General features: G+C 35.2%; 1 protein-coding gene across 1 annotated transcript; it reads left to right on the top strand.

Moving 5' to 3' along the window:
- The first annotated feature begins 13,346 nt into the window (after nt 1-13,346).
- Nucleotides 13,347-22,303, top strand: JCHAIN (joining chain of multimeric IgA and IgM). The gene is made up of 4 exons (XM_033106720.1): nt 13,347-13,501; nt 16,470-16,596; nt 20,545-20,625; nt 21,317-22,303. The coding sequence occupies exons 1-4, from the start codon at nt 13,438-13,440 to the stop codon at nt 21,519-21,521; spliced, it is 477 nt and encodes a 158-aa protein (XP_032962611.1). The 5' UTR covers nt 13,347-13,437; the 3' UTR covers nt 21,522-22,303.
- Nucleotides 22,304-26,705: the final 4,402 nt, after the last annotated feature.

Raw genomic sequence — 26,705 nt, 5'->3', positions numbered from 1 at the left:
GTGGTCTCTGTCACACTACTTCATTTCCTTCATTGCATTAATCACAAACTGTGATTATTTTATTTATTTTTATCTGTCTTCCCCACTAGAGTATAATCTCTGGGAAGGCAGGGCCAGGTTGGTCATGGTTATCTATATCTTAGCATCAAGGGTACAACATATCAGGCACATAATAGGTCTGCAACGTACATTTGTTGAAAAATTGTTTTTGATTTAATAGTAAACAGGATAACCCCAAATGGAGTAGTAGAGACTTCATGGCAAACCATGGTGTATCAACATAATGGAATATTACATAACTACTTCAAAGGTTAACATACGTGTCTTCTATATCAATTTTTGGAAATTGGTATATATGTGTGACAAAAAGGAACACAAAATAGTTGGCACAAAAGTACAATTGTATGAAATGCATTTATATATGCTTTTAATGATTAGAATTTAATTTTAATAAATTAAAAATAAAGCTTAATATTCTTAATTTTGAACTTAATACTATTTGCATATAATAATATGCAAAATGTGGGGTCATTATTTAATTTTTTAAAAAGATTATTATTAAAAGTATAGTTATCATGCAATATTATATTAGTTTCAGGTGTACACAATAGTTATTCAACATTATATACCTAAAGAATTGATCACCATAAGTCTAGAAAGCATCTTACTGTACTATGCTGTCACAATATTATTATTAGGTTGGTGTAAAAGTAATTGCAGTTTTTGCAATTATTTTTAACCTTTTAAACCACAATTATGTTTGCACCAACCTAATAACTATATTCCCTCTGCTATACGTTACATCCCAGGACTTACTTGTTTTATACCTGGAAATTTGGACCTCTTATTCCCCCTTCACTTGTCCCCCGTTTTTAATTTTTCAGTTACAGTTGACATTCAATATAATTTTATATTAATTTCAGGTGTACAACATATGGTTAGACATTTATATAATTTAAGAAGTGATTCCCCTGACTAGTCTAGGGCTAGGGAGACTGTGCTAGTGGGCCATTATTTAATTCTTAATTTACAAAGTAGATCCAGGGTTAAGATTCTGAAAGGGGAGAGACAGGCATGCATTGTTTGGACTGATAGTTAGTCTTTTTTTGGATAATGACTCAATTAGTTTGAGTTTCTTATGAATATGCAAGTTGTAAAGGATAATATAACAACACCCATATACTGTTAACTTGGTTTAAGAAATAAAACATTACAAATACAGTTGTTATAGCTTGTGTACTCCTTAACATTATTAAGCATATCTTTAAACTTTTGTTGATAATTATTCTTGATAAGTTACGTCTCCTTTTGTGGAAATGGAGAGAGAATGCTCTCCAGGAGTTTTGGGAAATCCCCAGCTAGCCAGCCAGGATCTTGGGGGAGGAATAGATTGCAAGTCAGATCAAGCTTTAGCTCACTGTTGTCATAGAAAACCTCCCTCTTTATTCTTGTGAGTAACTTTATGTACAACGGATTTGTGGAACTGAGTGATTATAGGATGAGTGATTAAACATTCTAAATGTTTAAATTTAAACGTAACAATTGTGTATTCATTATTCTGTGGATATGTACACATAAAGAATTTTCCACTTTTGAGTATTTTATGTTTCTTCACTTATCTTGGAGATCATTTTTGCTGTTAGCTTCTTTTGGCAGAAGACTTTTCCTCCAATAGAATCTTCCTTCAGTTTATTTTTCTGGGTCGATTCAAAAGTTATTTTTGTATTGTCGAGTGTCTCAAAGGCATAGAAGGTAGAGATACAGTACATACAGAGAAGGTGTAAAGGCTGTGTTCCTGATGACCCTGTAATATTTTAGGAGCTTTGTTTTTGGAGCTGTTTTGGGCAATACTAACCGTTACCAAAACTTTTTCATACAAACTTTAAGGACAAATGGGAACAATAAATTGTCACACTAAATGCAGACTATAATCTATTAAAAGGAAAATCAAGGAAGCTCGGCTACATCTTGGATTTAAAGCCAAAAAAAATATCATCATCTCTTTTAAGGGTTTAAGCAGCAAGATGCCAGAATATCAAGGATCCTTTTATATTATTGAAGACTTTTAAGGGGAGAAATCACATGATATTAAAGATAGAATCTAAGGAGAGATCGATTACTTATGGTAAGTGTTCATGCTATCCTTATGGACGAAAAGGAGAATTACAGTCTGTGTGGTAGTATGGTATTATATGAGTTAACTTGAAATGAACTACTATACCTAAAACGTGCTTAATAATGGATTGGTGTAAGCTTAGAGGTGGCACTTTAGATGTTTGTTGTAGAAGTCTATTTTCACCACTATCCCATTGAACATTTTTTCTTAATGACTTAAATAAGCATTCTGATGGCATGTGGATCAAGTTTGTAGACACTGTGAAGCTGAGAAATAACCACTAGATTTCAGGATCTAGACTCAAAAGGAATCCAATAAGTGGTAATGTTGGTCTGAGTTTAGCAAGATAAAACTTAGGGATCAATGCTAAATCTCATACCCAAATCTCAACTGTTTAAGTATTAAATGTGGAGAAGTTGTTATTTTACAGAAACATTTTTTAAATGGAATTTTAGTTGGCTATACACTTAATAGAAGCCAATAGTGTAATACAGCTGCTAAAAAAGATACACAATTAGAAAAGTGAGATTGACAATATAGAGCCTGTCCAAAAAAGAGACTCATATTGTTAGAGGACTTAAAATTAGAGAGAGTTTTCAACTCCTTGTGCAAATGTTCCCATTCATCTTTTATTCAGTCAGTAATTTTAGGCATTCCCATGCTTGATTCTTGGAAACAAATGGGAGCAACAAGAAAATGCCACTCTCAAGGAGTTTTTTATTCTAACGAGGAGGAGACAGATACTAAATAAACTAATAAGAATTTCAAACAGTGATAAATACTATGAGGATAATTAAACGGGGTAACATGATGGTGACTGGCAGTTGGTTAGGATGATTAGCAACCAGGGAAATTCTCTCTGAGGCAATGACATTTGACTTGAGATTTGAATGATGCAAGAGGCCAGCCATGCAAGGATATGGAAAGTGTTCCTGCAGAGGGACTAGAAGGTACAAAGGCCCTGAGCAGAAGTAGCTGGTGACTGATGACTGAAAGGGAGAGTTGTGGGAAATCAGGCAAGATAATGATTTTGAATTTATTCTAAGTGTGATGAGAAGCCAGTAGAGAGTTTTAAGTCAGATGTAGTCTGATTTTCCTTTTGAAAAGATCCCTGTCTGCTGAGTGCACCGTGAGTTATGGGGTAAGACTGGATGTAGAGAGGAATTTGGAGCAATAACTAGTTTAAGGAGTTTTAAGCATGAAACCATTCCCGCTCTCCCCATCATTGCTTCCAAATTACCATAATTAAATTTTCCTTTCACTTCCCTTAATGTTTTAAGAAGCTTCGATAATTTGGGGTGTTTTCTATTATTAAACGTCTAGCTAATTTGCTGTGAACTTAAAACTGCTCTAAAAAGTAGTCCAAAAAAGTCTAGTTCAGTCTATAAACTTATATCTCAAACTGAAGTTTCTGACATCAATTCAAAACAAGATGGAATAACAGACAAGATTTACCCTTCCACTTGGAACAACTGAAAAAAAACCTGACAAAATTTATGAAACAATGATTTTTAAGGCATTGGACATTAGGCAGCAAAAGAGTGATCTCTGAGAGATGGAAAGCAAATGATGAGACCTCTGCAATTACACCAGCTTCCTCCCTTGAGAGAGTTTCCAGGCCATGGCTTCCCTGGTGAAATCTGCCAAAAATTTAAAGAAAAAAATAATACTAATGATGTAGGTGATGTTGGATCTGCTAGCAGTTTCTGAGTGCGGGCCGGGATCGTGTCTCGTGAAGCCAAAGAATGGAAACACGGACCAGGGAGAGGCAAAAAGTTTTAAAAAAAGGATAGTTTATTAGAGGCAGGAGAAGAGGTTGCAAATCCTGAGTGGGAGGGGTCCCGAATGAGGGGTGCCCCGTGACTGGGGCAAAAGCTCTTACTATACCTTCCCTTGCTTGCTTGGGGATGGGGAGCTGTTTGAAGAAGGGAACTTGTTTGAAGAAGGGAACTGGCGCCTTCTAATGAAATTCGTCTACCAGGTTGGTTCTGCTTGCCCATCCTAAAGGAATTAGCAAAGTAACCCGCTCTTTATCTATCAGATCTGCTCCATTTGTCAGGCCAAAAGGAATTTTATGATTAACCTCAAGGCCTTGTTACATTATGTCCTGGAGCGAAGGAGTGATTTCAAAACCTGAAATTTTAGGATATGACTGTCTTTGTTTATCCCACCAGGGACCTCCCTGTCTACCTAGGGACATGCTAACTCTCCAGTATCACTAATTTTACACAAACTCCTCCAGAAAATTGGAGAGGAACAAATACTTCTAAATGCATTCTATGGGCTAGTGTTATCCTGATAACAACCCATGCAAAGACATTACAAGAAAAGAACATTTCAGACCATGTTGTGAAATGTTTATGAACCTGAAAACAGAAATTCTAAGCAAAATGTTAGTAAATTGAATACATCAATTTATAAAAAGGATATTACATCAAGTGCAGTTTATCCCAGGAATGCAAGGTTAGTTTAACATTTAAAATCAATGTGATTCACCATATTAACCAACTGAAAAAGGAAAATCATATTGTCATCTCAATAGACAGAGAAAAAGCATTTGAAAAAAAAAAGCAACATCCATATCTGATTTAAAAAAAAAAAACCCTCAGCAAACTAGGAACAGAAAGGAAGTTCCTCAACTTGATAAAGGACATTCAAGAAATCCTAACCTCATATTTAAATACTGAATTCTGAAGATGTGAATTTTTAACAGCTTTATGAGATGTAATTGATATACAATGAACTATATATATTTCAGACATACGGTATGAGGAAATTTGACATATGTACATTTGTGAATTTATAACTACCATCTAGATAATGAACGTACCCATCCTCCCCCCAAATTTCCTCATGTACCCTTGTAATCCTTCCCTCCCCTCCTTATCTCCCTGTCCCTACTTTCCCAGGCAATCACTGATCTGCTTCCTGTCACTATAGATTTGCTCGCATTTTCTGGAATTATATTAAATATTATTATATTGAATTATATTAAATATTACTATTATATATAATATTTAATACAATGTGAAATTTAATATAAATACAATATAAATTTTAAAATTTTTATATTTTAGAACCCTAGAACTTATTCATCTTAAAACTAACTGGAAGTTTTAAATCTTTGACCAACATCTCCCCATTTACCCCATTCCTCACCCTCACCTGGCAACCACCATTTCTCTTTCTGTTTCTATGAATTCAGTAGTTTCAGATTCAGTATACGAGTGTAAGTGAGATTATACAGTATTTGTCTTTCTCTGTCCAACTTATTTCACATAATCGTAGCACAATGCCCTCAGGTTTCATCCATGTTGGTCACAAATGGCAGGATTCCCTTATTTTTTTATGGCTGGAAAATATTCCACTGTGTTACACACACACAGACACACACCCACACACACCGGAATATTTTCTTTATCCATTCATCTGTCCATGGACACAGGTTGTTTCCATGTCTTGGCTATTGTGAATAATGCTGCAGTGAACATGGGAGTGCAGGTATCTTTTTGAGATAGTGATTTAATTTCCTTTTGATGTAGACCCAGATGTGGGATTGCTGGATCATATGGTAGTTCTATTTTTGGTATATTCAAGAACCTTCAAACCGTTTTTCCATAGTGGCTGTGCCAGTTTACATTTCCACCAACAGTATGCCAGGGTTCCCTGTTCTCTACATCCTTACCAGTGTTTGTTATCCCTTGTCTTTCTGATAATAGCCATTCTACCAGGTATGAGATAATGTCTCATTTTGGTTTTAATTTGCGTTTCCCTGGTGATTAGTAATGTTGAGCACCTTTTCATGTACTTGTTGACCATTGCATGTCTTCTTTAGAGAAATGTCCATTCAAGTCCTCTGCCCAATTTGAAATCAGATTTTTTTCTATTTAGTTGTATGAATTTCTTATATATTTTATATATTAACATCTTACCAGAAATATGGTTTGCCAGATACTTTGTCCTATTCTATAAATTGCATTTTCATTTTTTAATTGTTTCTTTTGCTGTGCAAAAGCTTTTAGTTTGATATAGTCCCAGTTGTTGATTTTTGCTTTTGTTGCTTATGCTTTTTGTGTCATATCCAAAAAACATTGCCAACACTTATGTCAAGGAGCTTTTTTCCTGTTTTCTTCTAGGAGTTTTACGGTTTCAAGTCTTACATTTAAGTCCTTAATCCATTTCACATTAATTCTTGTGAGTGGTGTAAGACAGGGGTTCAATTTTATTCTTTTGCAGGTGAATATCCAGTTTTCTCAACAACATTTACTGAAGAGACTATTCTTTCCCACTGGAGTCTTCTTCTCTCCCTTGTCAAATATTAGTTGACTATATATGCGTGGATTTATTTCTGGGCTCTCTATTCTGTTCCATTGGTCTATGTGTCTGTTTTTATGCCAGTACTATACTATTTTCACCACTATACCTTTGTTGAATATTTTCATTCATACGTTATTAAGGGTCATATAGCACGAGCACGTATGTCTGCCACACAAAGGGAAATGTGAAGCTCTCCCTCCCAGGAATGCTTTCCTTAAACTTCATTGCAGTTGATATCCCCAGGTTGGGTTTTCATTTTCTGCAACCCAACAAGGAGTGACCAACATGACGATGATGATGGTTATGATGATGTTAATAATCACTAGTACTTATATAGCATTTACCATATATACAAAGATCTGCCCTAACTTTTTTATATGTAGTAATACATATTAAACCTCATAATAACCCTATGAAATATATATTGTTATTTTTCCCATTTTACAGGTAGGGGAATTAAAACAAAGGTTAGTGTGTCCAAGGTTTGCCCAGTGTCACATACCATATTTCCCCGAAAATAAGACTGGGTCGTATATTAATTTTTGCTCCAAAAAATGCATTATGGCATGTTTTCAGCGGATGTCTTATTTTTTTTCGTGTACAACAATCTACATTTATTCAAATACAGTCATGTCATCTTCTGGAACATGTTGTAATGTACTAAATGCATCCGCCTGGCTGACGATCTTAACGGGGGTTTGTTTTCGGGGTAGGTCTTATTTTTGGGGAAATACGATACCTAGTAAGTGGTGGATTGGAAGATAAACTCAAGTAGTCAGACTCAGAATTCTTTTCCTTAACTATTATGCTTCTCCATTTCCCTTTCTTGCATGGTCCTGGATCTCTTTGTTATTTTCTTGAATCTCTCCTCACTTGACTTCGAGGAGACAAGAGCACCTTGTCTTTCCCTCTCCCAAGAGGAAAGGGGAGAAAGTCTCTTACCATAAACACTATTATTTCCACAAGGTCAATAGCTCCTATGACGGCATTCTCTTTCCCTTGCAAAGTTCTCTAAAGACTGGAGGAGGGAACTTGGGAGAGGTGAGGTGGTGGTTGATGACAGTAAGTTGAGTTCTGTTGCCTCTTGTTAAACCTTGGAGGAAGTGTCTGACTCTCTTTAGAATTTGGGGTACACAGCCATTGTTGTTTGTCAGCTGTGAGTCCTAGTTGCCAATGCAAAGGAAAAATCACCTTTTATTACTGAGGCTATTGTAGTAGTCTAAGAAAGAGGATGGAGGCTTGGACTACGGTGACAGTGAAAATGGAGAGATAAATTTGGGATATATTTTGAAAGTAAAACCAATAGGACATAATGGTAAACTGAATGTTGGGGAGAAGAAAACAAGGAATCAAAGAAGAGATTTTTGGCTTGAGCAACCAGGTAGATCGATGGAGGTGCCATTGACTGAGATGAGGAAGACGAGAGACAGAAAAAGACTGGAATGGGAATGTGAGGATGGCTTGGTCACCAAGAGTACTGCTTTGCCTGGTTAAGTTTTAGAGACCCGTTAGACAGCCAAGTGGAGATATCAAATAGAAAGTTGGCTAGAATGGGAGCTCAATGGGCAAGGTAAAGCCTAGAGTTAGACATTTGAAAGTCACAGCATGTCCTATATTCACAGCCACGGGATCAGATAAAAATAATTAGAGAGAGGTTGAGAGAAAAGAGAAGGCTGAGGAGCAAGCCTCAACATTCAGAGGAAAATTCAGCAAGACTGAAAAGGAGTTGCCAACGAGATAGGAGCAAACAAAGGGAGTGTATTCTCTGTTTCTCAAGAGAATAAAGTCTGTCATGATTTGAGTATCCCAAATATAGTAAGTTGTGTTGGAGGAAGTGAAGCACTGACCTATTTTAGATGGTTTTGAAACAAATGCTGAACTCCAACTGGTATAGGAAATGGCCACGAAACTTGAGTGTGAGTAAAGAAGGTGAGGATAAATTACCTTAAGATCTCTTTCATCCAGATGAGTTTGAACTTCTTACTGTAGAATATTATGTATGAATGTGGAAAAATAAACCATTTTTGGTGAAAAATTTAGAACATGTAGCTGAGTTTCCAATTACTTAACTCACCTGCATGGAAAGGGTTCTATTATTCACACTTTACATTTTTTTTTTTTTTTAGAGGGAAGAATATAATAAAAACGAGATGAAATGGTTTAAAAGTTAAGCTAGGAATATAGGTATCTATAGTTTAGAGATATAGACATGTATCTCTATAGATATATATCAATATATAGAGATATATTGATCAGTGCTAAAAAGATTATGAAACAATTTGCCTATAGCACAGAATTGTCAAAATAAATAGAAGCCTTAGCTAAGTTGTTTTCAATGTAAGTCTATTTGTTAAAAAAAATTACCTTTAGTGTCTTCTTGCTTTTCCATAAATAATTAATACTGCTGGTCTACCAATTTTCAAATTTTAGTGTACATGAGAATCAACTGGAATTCTTTTTAATAATGCATATTCCAAGGTCACATCTCCAGAAATCCTGATTGTTTGTAACTAGGAAATCCATATTTTGCGTAGTACTCTAGGTGAAGCTGACCCCTGGACCACACTTGGCAGAACACTGGTCCTGATACTATACTGCAAATATAGGTAAGTCTTCTGGTGGCAAAAGTGCCACTTAGATATCCATACCTTATTTTTATTAAGATATTTTTTAATAGTATATTTTTTAATAGTTTGGCAGAAAAAGACACACAGACCAATGAAATAGAATTGAGAACCCAGAAATAAACCCACATAAATATGGACAGATAAGTTTTGACAAAGAAGCCAAAAACATACAATGGAGAAAAGACAGCCTCTTCAATAAATGGTGCTGGGAGAATTGGAAAGCCGCGTGCAAAAGAATGCAACTGGACTGTTATCTGTCACCATGTACCAAAATTAACTCAAAATGGATCAAAGACCTAAACATAAGACCTGAAACAATAAACTGACTGCATAGAAGAAAGCATAGGTACTAAACTTATGGACCTTGGTTCAAAGAGCAATTTATGAATTTGACTCCAAAGGCAAGGGAAGTAAAAGCTAAAATAAATGAATGGGACTATATCAAAATTCTGCACAGCAAAAGAAACCATCGACAGAGACAAACAACTGAATGGGAGAAGATTTTTGCAAATAACACCTCTGATAAGGGGCTAATATCCAAAATATATAAGGAATTCATACAACTCAACAACAACAAAAAACAAACAATCCAATTAAAAAATGGGCAGAGGACCTGAAGAGACATTTCTCCAAAGAGGACATACAAATGGTCAATAGACAAATGAAAAAATGTTCAACATCACTAATCATCAGAGATATGCAAATAAAAACCACAATGAAATATCACCTCACCCCAGTTAGAATGGCTATCATCAACAAGACAAATAGTAACAAGTGTTGGAGAGGCTCTGGAGAAAAGGAACCCTCATACACTGTTGGTGGGAATGCAAATTGGTGCAGCTGCTATGGAAGGCAGTGTGGAGGTTCCTCAAAAAACTAAGAATATAATTACCATCTGACTCAGCAATCCCTGTCCTGAGTATCTACCCAAAAAATCTGAAAACATTTATTTATAAATACATATGTGCTCCAATGTTCATTGCAGCTTTATTTACGGTGGGCAAGACATGGAAACAACCAAAGTGTCCTTCAATAGATGAATGGATAAAGAAGTTGTGGTATATATACACAATGGAATACTATTTGGCCACAAGAAAAGATGAAATAGTACCATTTGTGACAACACGGATGGATCTTGAGATTATAATGCTAAGCAAAATAAATCAGACAGAAAAAGTTGAGTACCATATGATTTCACTGATGTATGGTATACAAAACTGAGAACAACAAAAGAACAAGACAAACAAATGAAGAAACAAAAACTCATAGACATAGACCATAGTTTAGTAGTTATCAGAGAGTAAGGGCAAAGGGGGGTTCTTGAAGAGAATAAACGGGGTCAAATATTGGTGATGGAAGGAGAACTGACTCTGGGTGGTGAACACATAATGTGAGATATAGATGAGGTATTAAAGAATTGTACACCTGAAGTCTATGTAACTTTACTAACAATTGTCACCCCAATGAACTTTAATTAAAGAAAAAAGATATTTTTAGATGCATAATTTACATAATAGAAATACAAAACTATAAGACTGAAAGAATAGAAACACCAAATAGAGAGCTTTTTTTAGCTTAGTATTTATGAATCAGATGATCTTTACTTTTATAAAAAATAAGCTTTGGGGGAAGCTTTAGTTTGTCCCCAGGAGAAACTTGCTTTGGGGAGACAGTCTAGCCTTGAGTTTATTTTCAAGGCAGTTTAGCTTTGAGTTTATTTTCAGGGAAATAATGACTTTAAAAAAAGTGTCCGGCTAACTTCTAGTTACTCTTTTTTTGGAGTGATCAGTTATTTAGAAACTACCGTTAGAAATGAGGAGCTCTTGAATGGTTGATAATTTGTTTTGACATCCTGACCACATACTAAAATAATGTGCTTTCAGATCTGTGTATTTTTCTACTATACATAATTGTTCAGGTGAATCCAGTATATTTCTCTTAATCCCACATAGTTTCTAAATGCTATAATAGTAGAAATGAAAAGAAAGTAAAGTTTGACAGTATAGTAATATTGTGTTTTAGTGCCTGGCACTCTGTTCTTGCTAGACTTTCAATACATACTGATTGAAGGAGTGCAATTATGTGCCAGCCTTTTAATAGCTTTTATTCTGCCATTTTGTACTGCTAGCTGTGAAATCTGCTTGTCTACTTACGATCCTGAAATATTTCTGTAGTATCTCTCAAAATTCTAGGAGACCCTTAAAAAAATGAGAGAACAAGAACCAAAAGTAACATAGATTTGATGTTAATATAAATGTAGCCAACATGTTCTTGGAACAAGCCCGCCTAAGAGACAGGAAATCGTGGCATGTAGGGGAAGAAGGGTGGGGGTTGCCTGTCCAAAAGCTTATATGTGTACTTTTGCACTAATTAATGAAAAACAATTTACAAGACATACTACAGTGGTTCAGTTTGCTGTTGAGGCATCTCAGATGAAAATCATTTCATGGGTTTACAGTTCTGAAAGGTGTTAGTAGATGAGCAAACACAAGGTCTGCCTTAATGCTATCAGGTTAAAATGTGGTAACTGTTACACCTAGAATCCACCTGTTTCTAATTCCAATTCCGTGTTTGAGTTTATAAAGTAACTGAAAGTTATCAGAATTTTATCAGAATATATTATATATGTGACATATAATGTGTATATTTAAATCTGGTAGCTTGGTTCATAGGACTAGAAGAAAAAGTTGACATATAATTGGGAACTTCATGAGCTTGAATTCATTTGTCTTGTTTCTCTTCCCTTCATTTATTGTTCCAGGCACAACAAATGTCATAGATATTTGAAAACTTTATTCTGTAGGTAATTAAGTTGAGTAGTCCTATTTAAACATTCTTAATGTGGACTCTTACCTTGAAATTATTATTAGTTTCTTGGTTTAAGTATGTAGAGTAAGTGTAAAATAAAAAGTAATTGCATCAAAACATGGCTTTTGGGGAGGCTTTGGAAGAAGACTGGGCCTTAATTTATTTCAAGAGCACCTGAGACATAGCAGGCACTCAATAAATATTTGTTAAATTTAATTCAGATCAAACAAATAAGAAAATAGACTTAGCACATACAAGGTACAAACATAATGAGTTTACTAAAATGTGATTCTCTCACACAGGCAGAATAGGATAGTAGTGTGAGCTATAGAGTCAGATGGCCTGGGTTCTACCTACCACATGCTGGCTGTGTGACATTAGGTAAGTTATTTTGCCTCTCTAAATCTCAATGGGCTCAACTATCTGTCAGAAATTAAAATAGTACCTATCCTCAAACGGTTGTGAGAATTAAATATTAGGTTGGTACAAACACACACACACATACATACACACACACACATGTATTTTACATATATGTTTTTAGGTATATAAACATATATTTACACAAAAGATATAATATACGTTTTACTATTACTACCAGTATCTTTATATTGTAAATATTATTAGAAATTCATTATTCTTAATGCTAAATTAGTACAAAAATACATGTTAAATGACTATTCTTAATTATATCATACTCAGTCTTGAAATAAGATTAAGTCCAGTAAGTGTTAGAAACAATCCAGCCAAATTATATCACTTCTAATTCATGTGCACTTCTAGATGAAAATGATTAAATACTGTACTTCTATGTTCAGAATGTATTCCATTTCTAGAATAGTTTGAAGAGTTAATAAACAAAATAACTGAAGTTCAGCCATCAAGTTATAGGCACCCTGTAGAACATTAAACATTGTTAAAGGGTCATAATAAATCTGTATTATTCAGATCCAAGTTGGTTCAGATCCAAGTTGTTAGAACTAATACCAGTCTCTCTGGGAAAATAAAATCCCAATGCATTCTATTTCGTATTTACAGTAATTATTATTTCATTTCTCCAGAATATTAATTTAAGACACTTGAGGAGAGGACTACTAATTTCCAAGGTTCAATATGGATATTCTCATAAGTATAGCTATTAGTACTTATATAGAAATACATATTTTTATTAAGCAAAATAAGTAGGCAAAAAAAGTAAGATAAAAGAAAAAGAATACAAAGAATTACAGTAATGCTTGTCTGAGTAAAGATCACTGCCCATATAAAGATTAAGGCATGTTAGAAAAATGTAGACAGCTAGCAAAGCACAAACATATGTTTAAATCTGAAGAACAGATCTCTGTCATATTTTTATGACACAGATTTTTATTTTTAAATCTGAGCCATACATTTCTTTCCAGTGCATTAAAATTTCAGACTTCAACCGCAGTTGTGATTGTTTTCAGTTGGTTAGCTGCCTGGAGCATTATTTTAAGAAAGCAGAAGCACCATCATTTGCACACTTCTTATGCATCACACACCTTAACCCTGACATTTTTAGCTCCAGTTTTCAAAAGAAGTGAAGTCAAGATGAAGAACCATTTGCTTTTCTGGGGAGTCCTTGCCATTTTTGTTAAGGCTGTTCTTGTGACAGGTATGTGGTATTTTGAAAATGAACCCAGATAAAAGGAAAAATATGACAGAGATCTGTTCTTCAGATTTAAACATATGTTTGTGCTTTGGTTGACCAGCTAGCTGGCTACATTTTTCTAACATGCCTTAATCTTTATATGGGCAGTGATCTTTACTCAGACAAGCATTATTGTAATTCTTTGTATTCTTTTTCTTTTATCTTACTTTTTTTGCCTACTTATTTTGCTTAATAAAAATATGTATTTCTATATAAGTACTAATAGCTATACTTATGAGAATATCCATATTGAACCTTGGAAATTAATAGTCCTCTCCTCAAGTGTCTTAAATTAATATACTGGAGAAATGAAGTAATAATTACTGTAAATACGAAATAGAATGCATTGGGATTTTATTTTCCCAGAGAGACTGGTATTAGTTCTAACAACTTGGATCTGAGCCTACAGATTTATTATGACCCTTTAACAACGTTTAATGTTCTACAGGGTGCCTATAACTTGATGGCTGAACTTCAGTTATTTTGTTTATTAGCCCTTGAAACTATTCTAGAAATGGAATGCATTCTGAATATAGAAGTACAGTATTTAATCATTTTCATCTAGAAGTGCACATGAATTAGAAGTGATATAATTTGGCTGGATTGTTTCTAACACTGGACTTAATCTTATTTCAAGACTGAGTATGATATAATTAAGAATAGTCAGTTAACATGTATTTTTGTACTAATTTAGCATTAAGAATAATGAATTTCTAATAATATTTACAATATAAAGATACTGGTAGTAATAGTAAAACGTATATTATATCTTTTGTGTAAATATATGTTTATATACCTAAAAACATATATGTAAAATACATATGTGTGTGTGTGTGTGTATGTGTGTGTGTGTTTGTACCAACCTAATATTTAATTCTCACAACCGTTTGAGGATAGGTACTATTTTAATTTCTGACAGATAGTTGAGCCCATTGAGATTTAGAGAGGCAAAATAACTTACCTAATGTCACATAGCCAGCATGTGGTAGGTAGAACCCAGGCCATCTGACTCTATAGCTCACACTACTATCCTATTCTGCCTGTGTGAGAGAATCACATTTTAGTAAACTCATTATGTTTGTACCTTGTATGTGCTAAGTCTATTTTCTTATTTGTTTGATCTGAATTAAATTTAACAAATATTTATTGAGTGCCTGCTATGTCTCAGGTGCTCTTGAAATAAATTAAGGCCCAGTCTATAACAACAGGTTTCTTAGGGAAAATAATGCGTCAGTGAGACAGCATATTAGAATATTAGAAGTCTTGGTGAATTGAAAGTATTTGTACATTTTCTGGTAGGTATATTAGGCTGCCTAATATTTTTATATAATAACAGTAATGATAGTTCTCCCCTAGGCTTTCTGGTAAGAAATTATATGCCATAAATAAAATATAGACATTTTCTATTTAAGACTTAATTGTCAAGTCACATACTTGATTCAATCTGTAGTTTTGGTCAGGCATTACATGCACATTTGTATTTTGTTGAGAAAAACTAAGAGTCATGAGTACAGGAGTAGGGAAGAGGACACCACTTAAGTCTCTTTTTTCAAAATGTTAAGAGTTATTATCTTGAATTGACTTCATAATGTTTCTTTTCCAATATCTTACAGACTTTTATGAGAAGATTTATTAAGAACTATGAATAATAGCACAATAATGCATTATAAAGTACTTCAAACAATTATAAGCACAATAACAATAGTCTTAAAATGTCTGTAATGACTGTTATCATTAAGATTGAAGTACTGCCATTAGGTCCTCTGTGCTCTGGGATCATCTATGGAATAATTAGACTTCCAGTTACAATGATATTTATCTGAATCATTTAACCTTTATAAATTGAATTCATGTTCTAAATCTTTTTTTTGTTTGTTTTTTTAGTTGAGACTTGATGGGAAGAAATTTTAAAGGTCACTTAGCTTAAAATTATAGAAAAAAAAGATATTTAACATTATTATTATTTAATTACACTATTAAATAAAGCTATTATTAATGCTTTAAATATCAGTTAACTGATCTAAGTCCAGATAATAAGATATTTTAAAAATTTATTCTTTGCAATACTTACCAGACTTCTTTGTCTAATACTCAGATTAAACAATAAATTGTTGACATTCAGAGTTAAGGCTTTAATGGTCATCTGTGTATTCATTCATTTATTAATTTTTTTCTTTACCCAGGCATATTATATTAAATACAGCTTATACTTCTCAACATTTTCTAAATTGATTTTGCAAATTTATAGCACTTTATATATACTATAACTTTTAAGATAATTCTTATAAGAAGTTTTAATATAGCACCTATTATTTTATTTGATTGAATCATTAGACCATGATATCCTGATTGTTATTATGAAAAAGAAGGATATAGTTAAGTTTAGGAAAATTGTAGTGGAGAATATTTAAAAGTCTTACAAAATAAGATTATATTCGGGGAAAACATGCAATCTAAGCAAAAAATATATATGGAAAGATGTAGCACTTCCAACTGAGTTTATAAAGGCTAATGTTATTTTTTTGTTCACTTTTGAATGGATTATTTTGGTCTGAGAGAAATGCAGTCTAGCTTTTTGGTTTTTTTCCTCTTATTTTCGCATTTGGCACTGATGTTTTCCAAGGCTATATCATTCAGAGAGCTGTGCCTCTATGTAAAGCATTAGATTAAAACCAGAATTCTTTCAGTTCAGGTTCCCATAGACTGGTTCAAGAGAAAAAGAAAATTCCTTTTGTGCTCCATTTGGATTTCCTTTGTTATGCTCTGAGATTCCACTTAGCTATTTTAGATTAGGAAGGAGAACAAACTGAGAAAACTGAAACTGATCAACTACAAAACTTAGTTTTTCTTCAGGAGAAAAGATAGATGAACTCAATACGAAGTTTATAAATAGACTTTCATTTCCATGTCTTCTTATGTTTTATCTTTCAAGCCCAAGATGAAGATGAAAGCACTCTCCTTGTTAACAACAAATGTAAGTGTGCCCGCATTACTTCCAGGATCATCCCTTCTCCCGAAGACCCTAGTCAAGACGTTGTGGAGAGAAACATCAGAATTAAGTACGTGGTATTTTGTATTTTCATTTTTTTTTCATGTTGTAAGCAGGGATCCTCTGTGATATTAGCCGTTGTTTGAATGTAATACCTGTATCTTTGCTCCTCTTTTTGATGTGCAGCACCTTACATCAGGTTGAATCTGATTAATGGGTTTGAGCCAATTATGAACAAGTTGAGAAAGGAACAAGGTTTCCACATGATCTAAAACCAGTCAGCTATATCAGATTAGAACTGAAGGCTCAGATCTAATCATCAACATGCCCTGTTTATATGCAGTTATTTCTGTTTGAATCAGAACTTTTAGTTGTCCTTGATCAGTTCAAACTGAAACTTGAGATAACACTCAAAGCCTTATTTTGTGCCATATATGGATTACTTAGTATTTTACACTGAACTCAACTATCTGCATAAAAGTAAGGTAGACTAATCAAATGACTAATTTGATTTAGTCTTCCCTTGTATATTGGACTTCAGATATTCAGATTTCATTTCACACATCGTCTAAGTTATAAGCTATGACCACCTTATTCAATAGCAAAATTGCTAATAATATTTAAGAAATGAGATTCCTATTGGATCCAATCAGTAAATGTCTTCCTTGTGACCCACTCCTACCTTGAATAGTTTACCCCTGATCGAGTACTTCTTATTGAAACAGAACATGGCATTCAATCCCATTTAATCAATGGGAGAAGTATAATGTATTTAAAATTTTGTTTTAAGTTCTGGCTGGGTCACTTAAAGCTGTGTGCTCTTGTATGCAAATTACTTATCCACTCTAAACTTCAACTTTCTCATCTCCAAATAGGGGGGAAATAGTATGTATCTCATGGAGTTATTATACAGATAACTCGAGATCTATTCCTTTTAAAGAATGTATAGTTTCTGGCAAGGAATATTTGGCTGTTATTTATTCACCTAACTTATGTGTCAGTTATTACTATGTTTTTAAAAATCCCTCTGCTGGTTTCCCCAACATTATTAGGATAAATTACAAGTGCCTCAGCTTAACCTACAACACTCAGCATAACTCTCATTCTCTTCCATAGCCATTTTTTTCGCCTTGTTTGAAAATCCAGCAATCTTGTAGTGCCTTTATTTTTCCACACTCATAGTGCTTTCTTCTTCTTCTGTTTTTTGCGTATAGTAGTTACTCTGCTTGAAGAACTGTTCCTCTCATCCCCCTTAGCCTGGTTAGCTCCTCCTCAACCTGTATGTCTCAGCTTAGACATTATTTCCTCTAGCAGACTCTATACCACAGAGGTCCCTATTAGAGACAGAACAATTGGAGAAGCACATAACTTGAAGGATGGCATCCATGACATTGGCATCTAAAGCATGTTTAAGTAGAATATTTTATTTTAAAACTACAGATTTTTAAATGGCACTCCATGATTCTCTGATGCATTCTTTTCTTCTGTGACGTGATTCTTTTTATGATATTCTATGGTTTTCTGAATTCAGATAATTAAGTTACTTCATCCACTTTGCCTGATGTGTATAGATGGTTCTCTGATCTCATTTTTTTTCCCTCAAAGGTTTTATTGGGGAAAGGGAACAGGACTTTATTGGGGAACAGTGTATATTTCCAGGCCTTTTTTCCAAGTCAAGTTGTTGTCCTTTCAATCTTAGTTGTGGAGGGCGCAGCTCATCTCCAGGTCCAGTTGCCATTGTTAGTTGCAGGGAGTGCAGCCCACCATTCCTTGCGGGAGTCGAGGAATCAAACCAGCAACCTTGTGGTTGAGAGCCCACTGGCCCATGTGGGAATCAAACCGGCAGCCTTCAGAGTTAGGAGCATGGAGCTGTAACCGCCTGAGCCACCGGGTCGGCCCTCGGATCTCATTTCTGAAAGTTCTATTATCGTTGTTATGTCATGGCATTATTCCCAGCTCCATCACTTACTAACAATGTGACGTTGGGCAAGTTACTTAACTACTTTGAGCCTGTTTCCGAAACTGTAAAAAAGGGATGACATAGATATACATATGTATATATATGTTATATATATATATATACACACACACGTACGTATATAACTATACGTATATGTATATATATGTAGATATACACACATACTTTATAGTATTGTGAGGATTAAATATGATAATGTATAAAAGCATCTAGAATAGTGTTTGACCCACTGTAGACACTCACACATGTTTATTCCCTTGTCTTTCTCATTATTTAAAGCCTTTTCTGATACTACTAGAGCCTTTACAGTCTAATAAGGAATAGATCCTTTCATTCATTCAGCAAACATTTATTGAGTGCTACTGAATGCCACAGATGATTGCTTGGGACCACTGAAGAATTTATAGTCGAGTAGGGAAATTTAAACAATTACAATACAGTATTGTAAATGCAGTGACAGGAATTGGCATAGGATGTTACAGGAGCACTAAAGGAGTGGCTCCTAGTCCGGTCCTGGTGGACAGGTGGAGAGTGGCAGTGGGAGGCAAGAAGGGATATTTGGAGTAAGTAATGGAAGTGGATGATGGCTGTTAGCTGTTTAAATAGGAGTTAACTGTGTAAATGGGTGTGGGGAATGACCGGGTTGCTAGGTGAGGCAGATCATTCTAAGAAAAGGAAACAGGGTTGCTGGGAGGGTTATAGGAGATCATCATGTAACATGTTTAGCTTAGTACCAGGCATATGGTAAGCACTTAGTAAATGTTAGAACTGTTATTTTGTTGTTGTTGTTATTGTTAGGACTTGGAGATGAGAACAGCATGGTAAATACGTGGAATTGCAAACTTTTATTACAGCTTGCATCTAGTGTAAAGAGGGTGGCATGGTGAGAGATGAAGCTGGAGAATGAGAGGCATACCACGAAGTAAGTGTCTTCCAGGCCATCTTAAGGAGACCCTGTTATCTGTGGGGAGACACTGTGGATTTTAAGCAGAGAGGGAAATTGGGCTTGTATTTTAGAAAAGCATTTTAGCAATAATGTGGCTGTTGCATTGGAGGATCAAGACTGAAGGAGGGTGTTACTAGGAGAGAAATGGTGGTGTCCTGAACCAAGTGGATGGATTTCACAGATGCAAAGAATTAGAATCAGTTGAACTGTGAAGATGGATTAGATATAGGTCATGACAGAGAGGGAAGACTCAAGGATGGTGTCCATGTTTTTGCTTGGATATTTATGTGGATGGTATTGCTAAGTACTAAGTGAGGAAAAAAAAGTTTTTCTTTGTTTGTATCTTTTGGCAAGGAGGGGTTCATATGAGAAGAAATGATGTTATAGATGAAAAAATGTAAAAGTTAATGGAATCAACTGAACTAGTTGATAAGATTATCTAATTTTTCATGGAACATCACCAAATCAAGAGATGTGGATTCCGGTTATAGTTGTGTGATCTTGGATAGGTTGCTGACCTCTCTGGTTTATAACTTTTGCCTCTCAAAAATATGGATAATAATATCTGTCCATTCATTCCACAACTGTTAAACGGATTCTACATGCCACACATCTAGCGAGGCACTGGGAATACGTACATGTTTTTGCCTCAAGGAACTTAGTGTAGTTTAGGGAAACAATTACTCTATAGACAAGCAACTATGATATGACACTTTGTATAATAAGGATATATGAGCATTATTGAGACTACAGATGAAGGAGTTTATTGAGGGGTGAGGATGGGATCACAGTAATCATTATAGAGAGGGTAAAACGAGCTGATTTTTAAAGCAAAAGCAGGGATTTGCCACGTAAGCAGAGATCATTGACATTGAGGAGTTGCAGTGAGGTTTATTTTCAATGGGAAATGTTTAAAATATAACAAATTACTGTGAAATCTGAGTAGGAGTATTACTTTAGAGTGCTTACAGAGTGCTAAATGTACTAAATAGCTTCATGAAGGAGTAACTACTGTCCTAGCCATATGCCTATTAACCAAAAATAGTAATATCTGCAGTTTCATTATTTTGATTTGTTTTCTTTCTTTTTTTTAGGGTTCCTCTGAATAACAGGGAGAATATCTCTGATCCCACCTCACCATTGAGAACCAAATTTGTGTACCATTTGTCTGATCTGTAAGAGATTTTTCTTCATACTAATATAGATATGGAAGTTAATAACTTTTAAAAATGAACTTGTTAGTAAGAGTGTTTTGGAAAATATGTTGAGGTATAAACATATAATTTATAAACGTATAATTTGAACTTTTGAATACATTAATTTTTGTTAATAATTAGGTATCATAAATTCACAAAACTTTATTGCAAATAAAAGGCAGCTATAAGTTTATTGTGAAGAAATTTTGCCATTAGTACAGGAAGGGTCAGTTTGTCTTAATAACTCAATAATTGGATTTCAGACATATCAACATGCAGGTGATTCTTTGGAAACTGTAGAATCCAATTTCAAACCATTTTTACTTTTTATTTTAAATCCTTCCTTGTTACTATAAGCAACTTGTATAATCCTAATATACGTATAATTGGGAATAAACCTACTAGAGTAGAAGTTGCTGCATGGTAGAGACAAAACAATCATATTATCATATCATATTGCTTACTGTCAACTAATGTTTTATATTTTAAAGGTAGAAAATCCCCATAAACTGTTCTGTATTGTAGAACAGCTGAGTTCTGAAAGGAGTTACCCTTTGTCAGTTGTCAGGTCAGACCTGCAAGAAGTAATTTATTTCACATAGAAATGTTTAGTTACTCAGATTCTGAGACATTTGATGGGTATTGTCTAATGCATATATTTGTTTTCCAGCTGTAAAAAATGTGATCCTACGGAAGTGGAGCTGGATAATCAAGTAATTACTGTCACTCAGAGCAATATCTGTGATGAAGACAATGAGACCTGTTACGCTTATGACAGAAACAAGTGCTACACAAATAGGGTCCCACTTTTATATGGTGGTAAGACCATAATGGTGGAAACAGCATTGACCCCGGATTCCTGCTTTTCTGACTAATTTAAGTCATTGCTGACTGCACAGCTCCTTAGCTTGAAGGGTTCTCCATTTTGATCCAGAAAGTTAACATATTTACTACCAATGAATTTGAAACCACAATTTATTGATAATGTAAAACTAACTCCCCCCCAATAATTTATGGTAGCATTGTTATTTTTATTAGGTAATTACTTATCAAGTATACATTCACACTCTAAGTATTGAATCTCTCACTTATCATCCTTGCCCAAAGGGGTATACGCCCATAAGAAAATGATTTCTAGCATTTAAAAAAATAGACAGGGAGAGACACTAAAACTCAAGGCTGAAAATCAGAAGACATAATTAAATTTTGCCTTTTTTTTTTTTTTTGGCTTTGCCTTGGAGAACCAGAGCTTTTGCACATTCCATGCTATTCTCTTTTAAAAAAGTAAAACTGTGTAGAGAAAATTGATATGTAAACACAGGTCAATTATAGGTTTTCATTAGTAAAATAATGATTGGAAAACATATTTTAGAAATGTCTATAAAATAATTTAATATGGGATCTCTAATATTTATGAAACCAATTAGCTAAAGGTGATATAATTAAATGCATAATTGAAAAAAATATTGTGATATAACATAGATTTGGTAGCATATGATACAGATTTTTTTGATAAAAAATGTTTTTTGATCATCAAGATAGTGTAAGAAATTCCCATTGGAAATCATCTATGTTGTAACTGAATCTAATGAAATATGTATTCCAAAATATTATTCTTTACCACAGTTTGAACAATTAAATAGATTCAATAAGCATATACGTGTGTGGAATAATTTATTGGAAAAGTTTATGTTAACTTTGTTGTATGTGAGTTAAAACAATTTATTACTGATAGTTTGTAAATATGACGTAATTATACAATAATCACCCAATCATACATGTACATATTTGAGGTATTTTTGTCATTTAAACCTAAAATTAAATAATGCAAGCTCCCTTCTGACAAACATAGTGTTTATCATGGCACATAAACTTTCTTTTTAGATTTTTTATTAAAATATAGCTAACAAACAATATTGTATTAGTTTCAGGTGTACATCATAGTTATTCAAAAATACCCACCTGACACTATACATAGTTATTACCATATTATTGATTATATTTCCTCTGCTAAGAAGTGGTCACCATGGTAAGTCCAGCAACCATCTGACACCGTACCACACTATTACAATATTATTGACGATATTTCCTATGCTGTATATTACATCTCCCAAGACTTATGTTTTATACCTGGAACTTTGAACCTCTTATTCCCTTTTGTTTCCTCCCCTTTTTAATTTTTCAATTACAGTTGATATTCAGTATTATTTTATATTAATTTCAGGTGTATAGTATAGTAGCTAGACATTTATATAAATTATGAAGTGATCCCCATGATTAGTAACCACTGGGCACTATATATAGCTATTACCATATTATTGATTATATTCCCTATGCTTTACTTTCCATCCCCATGCTATTTTGTAGCTACCAATTTGTACTTCTTAATCCCTTCACCTTTTTCACCTTGTAACCAACCCCCTCCCATCTGTCACCCTGGTAGATCTAGTACCCATCTGACACCATACATAGTTATTAAAATATTACTGACTATATTCCTTATGCTATACCCTGCATCCCCATGACTACTGTATAACAACAATTTGTACTTCTTAATCCCTTCCCCTTTTTTACCCACCCTCAACCCTCTTCCTATTTGGCAACCATCAAAATGTTTTCTGTATTTATGAGTTTGTTTCTGTTTTATTTGTTTATTTTGCTCTTTATATTCCACTTATAAGTGAAATCATATGACATTTGTCTTTCACTGTATGACTTACTACACTCAGCACAATACTCATATGTTCCATCCATGTAATCGCAGATGGCAATATTTCATTCTTTTTTACAGCTGAGTAATACTCCACTGTATGTATTTGCCATTTCTTTATCTATTCATCCATTCAGGGACACCCAGGTTGTCTTCATATATTCACTATTGTAAGTAATGCTGCAATGGAAATATGGATACAGACCCCTTGAAATAGCATTTTGAGTTTCTTCGGATAAATACGCAGAGGTGGGATTACTAGGTCCGTCTTTGTCTCTTATTATCGTCTTTGTTTTAAAGTCTGTTTTTTTCTGGTGTAAGTATTGAGACCCCAGATTTTCAGTTCGTTTCCATTTTCATGAAATACCTTTTTTTGTCCCTTTCAGGGTGTGTCTTTTGATCTGAAGTGAGACTCTTGTAGGCAGCATATGTAAGGGTCTTGTTTTCTTATCCATTCAACCCCCCTGTCTTTTGACTGGAACATTTATTCCATTTACATTGAAAGTAACTGTTGATAGGTATGTAGTTATTTTTTTGGGGGGGTGTGGGGAAGGGGAACAGGACTTTATTGGGGAACAGTGTGTACTTCCAGGACTTTTTTTTTTTTCCAAATCAAGTTGTTGTCCTTTCAATCTTAGTTGTGGAGAGTGCCGTTCAGCTTCAAGTTGTCCTTTCAGTCTTAGTTGTGGAGGGCACAGTTCAGCTCCAGGTTCAGTTGCTGTTACTAGTTGCAGGGGGCGCAGCCCACCATCCCTTGCGGGACTCGAGGAGTTGAACCGGCAACCTTGTGGTTGAGAGCCCACTAGCCCATGTGGGAATCGAACCGGCAGCCTTCGGAGTTAGGAGCATGGAGCTCTAAACGTCTGAGCCACCGGGCTGGCCCATCATTGACTTTTTATGTATGTATGTATGTATGTATGTATGTATGTATTTATTTTAATTTTTAAGAGGTCCCTCTAAGATTCTTTGTAATACTGGTTTGGTGGTGATGAACTCCTTTAGCTTTTTTTGTCTGGGAAGCTCTTTACTTGTCCTTCGTTCTGAATGATAGCTTTGCTGGGTAGAGTGCTCTTGGTTATAAGTCCTTTATTTTCATCACTTTGAATATTTCCTGGCAATCCCTTCTGGCCTGCAAAGTTTCTGTTGAGAAATCAACCAACAGTCTTCTGGGAGCTCCCTTGTAAGTAACTAACTGCTTTTCTCTTGCTGCTTTTAAGATTCTCTCTTTGTCTTTAACCTTTGGCATTTTAAGTATGATGTGTCTTGGTGTTGGCCTCTTTGGGTTCATCATCTTTGCTACTCTGTGATTCCTGGGCTTGTATATCTATTTCCTTCACCAGGTTAGGGATTTTTCAGTCATTATTTCTTCAAATAGACTTTCAGTTCCTTGCTCTCTTCTCCTTCTGGTACCCCTATAATGCGAATATTGCTATGCTTGATGTTGTCTGAGAGGCCCCTTAAACTTTCCTCCATTTTTTGCATTTTTTTTTCTTTTTGCTGTCCTGATTGGGTGTTTTCTTCTACCTTATCTTCTAAATCACTGATTCAGTCTTCTGCTTCATTTAATCTACTGTTGATTCTCTGTAATGTATTTTTCATTTCCATTATTGTATTCTTTATTTATGGTTCTTTTTTATGTTTTCAATCTCCCTTTTTATGTTTCCTATCTCTTTGTTGCAGTTCTCCCTGAGATCCTTCAGCATCCTTATAACCAGTGTTGGAACACTGCATCTGGTAGATTGCTTGTGTCCATTTTGTTTAGTTCTTTTTCTGTAGTTCTGTTCTTTCATTTGGGACATGTTTCTTTGTCTCCCCATTTTTGCTCCCTCCCTGTGTTTGTTTCTGTGTATTAGGCAGGGCTCCTATATCTTCCGGTCTTAGTAGAGTGGCCTTATGTGTTACAGTAGGTGTGCTGTTGGGTGCAGTGGCACCGTCTTTCTGATCACCTTAGCCATGCACTCCAGGTGTGTCCCTTGTGTGGGTTGTGTGTGCTCTTTTCTTGTAGTTGGGCCTCGGTTGCTGTTTGCATGTCAGTGGGATGGATTGACCCTCTGGCAATTGGTTGTGAGGACTGGCCGTGACTACAGTGGAGGAGTTGTGATGCAGGGGCTGAAACTACAGAGCAGGATCTGCCTCCGCAGGGCTCTGGTGCCTGCCCAATCCGCCACTTTGAGAGACCCTAGGAAAGTCTGCAGCATGATTCAAGGCAGGCGGTTTGTACAAAAAAGCCATTGGAAGTGGTTTGGGTATGCCTGAAAGTTGGATGGGGCAGACTCTCAAATCACCAGAGCATGGAAGATGAAACAGTGGAGACTCAGATATGGAGGCCACTTGTGGCTGCATGCCGGGAAGGGGGAAGGCTCACAAAGGAAACAATGTCCTCCACCAGCTCTGCCATCTGGGAGAAAGCTGCTCCTTAAGCCCCCGTCCTGAAACCAGACAACTCAGCTCCCCCCATATGTCCCTGTCATCTCTCCAGCTGCTGCCCCAGCGCCGGAACTCAGAGCCAGTGATTTCCTCGGTAAGTCTTTGCATAATCCCTTTAAGAGGAGTGCCTGGGAGTACAGCCACCCTCCGTCTCAGTCACAATCTTGCTGGTTTTCAGAGCCAGAAATTATGGGGACTTCTCTCCCCAGCACTGGAAGGAAACTTTGGCTGGGAAGGGGCTGGAACAACTTGGTCCTCCAGCACCACAGCACCTGACCATTTTTAGTGGTCACAGGTGGGTGTGGGGCCAGCTTGTTCCGTGTCTCTGCCACTCCTACCAGTCTCGAAGTGGCTACTTCTGCACATCCTTAGTTGTAGGGCTTTGGTTCAGCAAGATTTCAGGCAATTCTCAACGATGGCTGTTTGGTAGTTTAGTTGTAATTTTGATGTGGTCCTGATAGAAGGTAAGCACTGCGTTTACCTACTACTCCGTCTTGACCAGAACTCTCCATAATATTTATGGCAGAAAGCCACGGCCAATTGACTTACATATCTAAGGGTACTGTGGAATGTAAATGCTGATTATGGATTTAAAATAATGGGATTAGTAAAAGTGAGTTTCTTGAGAAGTTATTATTATTTTTTAATGGTAATAGTAATTTTTAATAACGTCTGCTGTGTGCATGTGGATTATTCAGTGGTTTTTTTTTTTAAGGAATAAGGCAGACACTCTGGTGGTGCTTCAGTAGGAATCATAGTTTTGATGTGCTAAAGATACGTCATTCTTAATTAATCTTCAATCTCGCATTTGGTTTTAGCCAAGTCTATGAATTTTATTTAATCAGTAAACATTTATTGAATATTTACCTCATGCAAGGAACTGTGCTAAATTTTTTTAGTGATTCAGCTGTGAGAAGTGCCC

This window comes from Rhinolophus ferrumequinum, chromosome 5 (assembly GCF_004115265.2).
Source record: "Rhinolophus ferrumequinum isolate MPI-CBG mRhiFer1 chromosome 5, mRhiFer1_v1.p, whole genome shotgun sequence".
NCBI lineage: Eukaryota > Metazoa > Chordata > Mammalia > Chiroptera > Rhinolophidae > Rhinolophus > Rhinolophus ferrumequinum.
This window is presented reverse-complemented; position numbering and strand designations above follow the sequence as displayed.